The 5,982-nt window shown below is 39.3% G+C and overlaps 1 protein-coding gene across 1 annotated transcript; it reads left to right on the top strand.

The window, feature by feature from the left end:
• Positions 1 to 4,667: 4,667 nt before the first annotated feature.
• LOC140857161 (ethylene-responsive transcription factor ERF105-like) lies at positions 4,668 to 5,982 on the top strand. The gene has a single exon (XM_073255673.1). It carries the CDS (start codon positions 4,773 to 4,775, stop codon positions 5,649 to 5,651), a length of 879 nt encoding a protein of 292 aa, XP_073111774.1. The 5' UTR covers positions 4,668 to 4,772; the 3' UTR covers positions 5,652 to 5,982.

The following is a 5,982-nucleotide window of genomic DNA, read 5'->3' on the forward strand; positions in this document are numbered from 1 at the left end:
CTTTTTTTTTATTTTCAATGATAATTTTTTTTTTATTTCTTAAGATTTTTTTTGACATCTTTTAAAAAATATTTTAAATAAAAAATTTAAATTAATTTTTTTAATGAATTACAAATTCAAATCTTTATATTTTAAATTTCAATCAAAATTACAATTTTAATTTATTTATTATTTTTAAATTTTAAAAAACTAATTTTTTATTATTTCACGATTTTTTCTCTTTTTTTTTATGAAAAAATTTGAAAACGCCATATTAGATGACGTTTTTAAAAACGCCATTCAAAATGACGTTTTTAAAAACGCCATTTCAAATGACGTTTCTTTTTTTTTTTTTTATTTGGGACGATGCCATCGTGAAAAAGGGGGGTGACGTGGAAGGGGAAAAAAATACCATTCAAAATGATATTTTTTTTTTTATATTAGTTTGATAAATAAATTTGATTTTAAATTATTTTGATATTTAAATTTTTTTTTTATATTATTCTGAAAAAGAGCTCGGCTTCTCGCCCTGCTAAGAATTGACTTTTCGTGCAAGCATCCGTCAGGCGTTGTCGGATGCACCAACTCCACGCATCAAGAATTACTCCCATGCAACCAAGCGCACCCGGTTTTTTCCAAATATCCAACGGCTCCCATGAATTAGAAAGAGACCCATCCACTTGTGTTGGTTTGGGTGCTGAAGGGACGGCACCGGTGCATGTGCATGCACCCGTCCCTTCCCGTGGAGCCCAAATTGGTCCGGATGCCTGACGTCCCGTTCCCCTCTATCAACTGGATGCAAGTGGCTCGCCGCATTGAATGCGCCAGATCCAAGCCGGGCCCACGTGCTCCCAACCACTGTTCCGATAGCGGCATTGTCCGTTATAGCACTGGGAATGAATCCCTGCGGTACTTAAAAAAAAATCATAGAATACAATACACGCTTCGAGGATGTCCATCACAAAATGAATGACTGCACGTGCATAATATTAAAATAAAAAAATAAATAATTTTTATAAATATTTAAACTATTTAGATAAATATTATATAATATTTTTTTATAAATATAAATATATATATATATATAGAATCCGATGATAATTTTTGAGTATCAAAAAGGATCTCATACCTATAACACTCGTCGGCACATATTGCTATCCATCGTCATGAAATTTTTGATAATTATTTTAAATTTTTATAATATTAAAATAATTATTTTTATATAAATTATTATAATAATATTATCATTTTTTTCATTACACTTTCGATTAGAGAATATTATTTTCTTTCCGACTAAATAATCTCTAGGTTTAACAAAAAAAATTGATGCAAAAAAATAGTTTTTTAAACATAATATATTATTTAAAAAAATGATGCAGTTACGATTTACAATAATATGTTATAACAACCCCTACCTTTTTCCTTTTTTTGTTATTATATATAAAGGGCCCAGAAACTATTATAACAATCTTGATAGCCTTTTACTATATTTTACAATATCAATAACTAAAATTAATAATTTATTTTTGAATTTTATATATATATATATATATATATATATATATATATATATATGTATGTATGCAAATCCGATCAAATCAAAACTATATAATAGGGGTCCTACATCAATAATTTGAATCATTAAATATGGTCTACTATTTCAAACTATCTGCACACAAAAAATTATATGATTTGAAGATTTTTAATTTATGTATCAAATAGTCAAAAATTAGATGATCTAAATAAAATTGAATTAAATATATTTTTTGATCATTTGATGTATAGATTAAGAATTTTCAAATCATATAATTTTTTTATTTGTAAGTAATTTTAAGATAGTAGATCACATCCAACAATTTAGATCATCATTGTAGGAATTTCATTGTCCAATTTTGACAAACCAATGAGCCCAAATCTGATCGACTTTATCCAAATCTGTCCCTATATGTATATATATATATATATATCTACATATGCATGTGTGTGTGTGTGTGTGTGTGTGTGTGTATATATATATATATATATATATATATATATATATATATATATATGTCTAGATCTTAGATGATATAGTTTGCACCATTCCTATTATTTTTATCACTACTATCAAAGTTAATTTTGAGAAACTCCGAAGGAGGAGGCTCCTAAAAACTAAAAAGAATCCTCTGAATCACTGTAGGAGAATCATAAGAGTCTCAAAAATCTAAAACATCAAAGAATAGATTAACAATGTCGAAACAATCATATTTTACAGCTAAGTAAATAACTCTCTATAATATTCGATATACAAATATAATCATGATTTTAAAAATCAAATTATTATTAGAAAGCTAGATTTAATTGGCCATATACATCATCCTATCTTGGATAACATTTGCAAATAAATTTAATGAAGAACTATTGCTCATTTTCAAGACCGCCATCCTCCATCCTTCAAATTAACTTCATCATTCTTCTGTTCGTCATTGTCGTTTCGTACGTTGCATGTACATCCGCATTTTCACTGTACGTAATTGGAATAGCTTTAAAATCGTGTCTCATGTGGTCAATTCTAGATATCAAAGTCTTGCCTAATAAATTTTTTATACTTTCATTTTTATCATCTTCCTATCTTTTTTATATCTATCATGCAAAGAAATAAACATCGTCAACTACCATATGTACAATTGAGAAATCAAGACCACTCCTAAGAACATTTGATTTGTATTTTTTTAAAATTCTAATTTTCTTATTTTCTTCTCTATCCATCTATCTTCTATATATATTATAATTTTTTTTAAAAAAAAACTCTTGCTCCGCAAGGATTGCGTACCATAACTTATGCATAAATTATAATTATATTATAATAATTTGAATTTTTTTAAATAAATTATATTTATAGCTTCTGAATTAAGACAGATTTGTTTGAATGATCCCTAAATTTTATTCTCCTAACTTTTTGAACCATTTTAATATTATCCTTGGGTGGATTCCGATCATTTTATCCCATCGAAAGGCTAACATGGCAACCTCCCGTGTTGACGTGGCAAAATCTAATATTTACGTGATAAAATTCAGTATTTACATGACATTAAAAGTAAAAAAAAAAATTACTACCTTCTCTCTCCCTCACGCCCTTCTCCATTGCAGCTGGCCCTCCATCCCGTGCCACCCCCTTCTCTTCCACGATCGCACCGTCGTCGACCGCCGTTGCAGTCTCCCCTCCCCGGCCATCCCCCACCCTATGCCCCGCCCCTTTTCTACTGCGACCACGTTGCCCCCCTTCTCTGCTGCAGCCCCTGCCACCCCTCTCCACTACAGCCCCCCTACCACCCTTCTCCGCCACAGCCCTCCAGCCTCCCCCTCCAACCATGTCCCGTCATGCCCCCGTGTGCCCCCATGATTGAAGATGAAGGCCCGAGGGCTGGCAGTGGGAACTGCGAGCGTACGTAGAGGTGACGGCTTCGGGATTGGAGGCAGCGACAGTGGTGAAGGGCACGGTCGGCGACACAGAGGTGGAGGAGGACGACAGTCGCGATGTCGGCAAAGAAGAAGAAAAGAACCAGAGCCACCGTCGTGACAATGGCCTGGAGAACGAAGGAGAGGACACGAGCGCCGCCCTTGGGCTTTGCCGGTGGTTGGTGTAGATGCATCGCGATGGAGGGAAGAGAACCGATCCTCTGCACTAGGGCGGGGTGGGATAGGGTGGGGTCGAGGGGGGCACCAGCACACAATCCACCGATGTCGGAGAGGAGGGTCGGGGCGGGCAGGGTGCAGTTGGAGGGGGCAGGAGTGCGGCCGGAAGGGGTGTGGCAGGGCAGGGGGGGCGCCGGGGTGAGCAAGGGTGCAACTGGAGTGGTTGGTCAGAAAGAAAGAGGAGAAGAAATATAAAAAAATAATAATAATAATAAAATATTATTTTTTATATATTAAATTTATAAAAAATAAAAATAAAAATAATATATTATTTTTTATTTTAGATCAATATTGGTGACTGCCATGTAAACACCGATGATTCTCACGTAGGTTTTTCAATGCGAGAAAGATATCGAAAATGAGTAAAAAATAATATTAAAATGATTTAAAAAATTTAAAAATTTAAATTTAAATTTTTATAATTTAAAATTTATTTTAAAAAATTTAATATATTTTGAGGATTACAGATATTATTATTATTATTATTATTATTATTATTATTATTATTATTATTATTATTATTATTATTATTATTATTATTAAAAGGGGCGTCTGCTTGGTTTTAAGATGAAGAGCATGACGAGCTCCCACCATTGGTGACGTTACGGGCTTTCAACCTTCTCGGAAGTTCCCAAACCAAAGAGCGCCCACATCCCATGTCATCATTGCCTACCGTCTACCCCCATCCTTTTCTCCCCTCAAGGCCGGACGGGGACTGTATCTTTTGCGCAAAAGAAGGATTCACATTCCTTAACGCGAATCCGCGGTGTTGGGAGTGCTTTGCGATCTGTGCGTTAACCAATCCAAAGGCTGCTTCCGCGAAAGGAGATAAATCGTTCTTTCGCGCCAAAGATACAACCCAGCCCTCAAGGCCCTCCGCCTATACACGACAAACAACTCCACTTTCCTCCACCCATCCTCGAAGGCCCTCCGAACGTCGCCCTGTCTTTACCAAGCAAAAAAATTCAAAACCGTCACTCCTCCCCCCTCCTTTAAATCTCTCTCGCTCCCTCCTCACTCCTTCATCCACTCCACCTCCCTTCCATCTATTTTGCTCTTCCATACGTATCTTCATTCTTCTACTCTTGATTCTTTGACTCTCATTATCATCATCATATATGGCATCCATCGGCGACGCCGTCTCCACCCTCGACCTCATCCGTGAGCACTTCCTCGGAGACCCCACCATCTCCCTCGACGACCTCCTCTTCTCCCCTCTTCCTCCTCCCTGCGCCCCCAACGACATCGCCGTCGCCGACAACCTCCAGGCCACCGCGCCCTTCACCAATTCCTCCGGTGGACAATCATCTTACCGCTTCGCCGATCCGGTCGCCCCCATGATCCGGTTCCCCGGTGACTTGCCTCAGGCCTCGCCACCCTCCGACCGCCACCCGTCGCTCACCATCTCCCTTCCCCCGGTCCGGAAGGTCGAGCTCGAGTGGACGGAGGTCGCGCCGACGGAGAAGCCTGCGGAGTACGACGACGGATCTAGGTACCGCGGGGTGCGGCGGCGGCCGTGGGGGAAGTTCGCGGCGGAGATCCGGGATCCGAAACGGCGAGGCTCCAGAGTTTGGCTCGGGACCTTCGACACCGCCATCGAGGCCGCGAGGGCCTACGACCGCGCCGCCTTCCAGATGCGCGGCTGCAAGGCGATCCTCAACTTCCCCAACGAGATCGGCAGTGCCAGGCACTGGATGCCTCCCCCTCCGGCACCGCTCGAGGCGGCGGCGGGGAAGAGGAAGAGGGAGAGGGAGGCGGCGATCGCGGCCGCGGAGGAGGAGCCTGAGGAAGTGGAGAAGAGGCCGGTCAAGAAGGAGAGGTCTCCCGATATTGAGGAGGCGGTGGAGGAGAATATTCCGTCGCCTTGCCCCTTGACGCCGTCGAGCTGGGAGAGCGTCTGGAATGGAGCCGACATGACGGGGATCTTTAACGTGCCGCTGCTCTCGCCGTTATCTTCGCACCCGTCGATGGGATTTCCGCAGCTCATAGTAAGCTAAGGAGTTAGGGGCCGCCGTTAGACTTCCGAGCAAGCTTCTAGAAGCAAAGCTTTATAAGAGCTGAGTTGAAGGGAAAAAGCGAAGGAAAAATATAAAAATCAGAATCGGTAGACGCAAGCAGGCGTGATTCTCGGATTCGTTTATTCTTTTATTGACTTGATGTTGTGTCTGTGTTTAAATATATATTTTGTTATGTTGGGGAATCCAGATGGAAATATCCCTGGAATGTGGTTTGATATGTAATGAGATTTCCAAAAGCTTGGAGAAATATATCTTGATTTGTTATCTCAAAAGAATTTGTATCCAATCTTACCAAATATTGGCCTTGGAA

This window comes from Elaeis guineensis, chromosome 4 (genome assembly GCF_000442705.2).
Source record: "Elaeis guineensis isolate ETL-2024a chromosome 4, EG11, whole genome shotgun sequence".
Lineage (NCBI taxonomy): Eukaryota > Viridiplantae > Streptophyta > Magnoliopsida > Arecales > Arecaceae > Elaeis > Elaeis guineensis.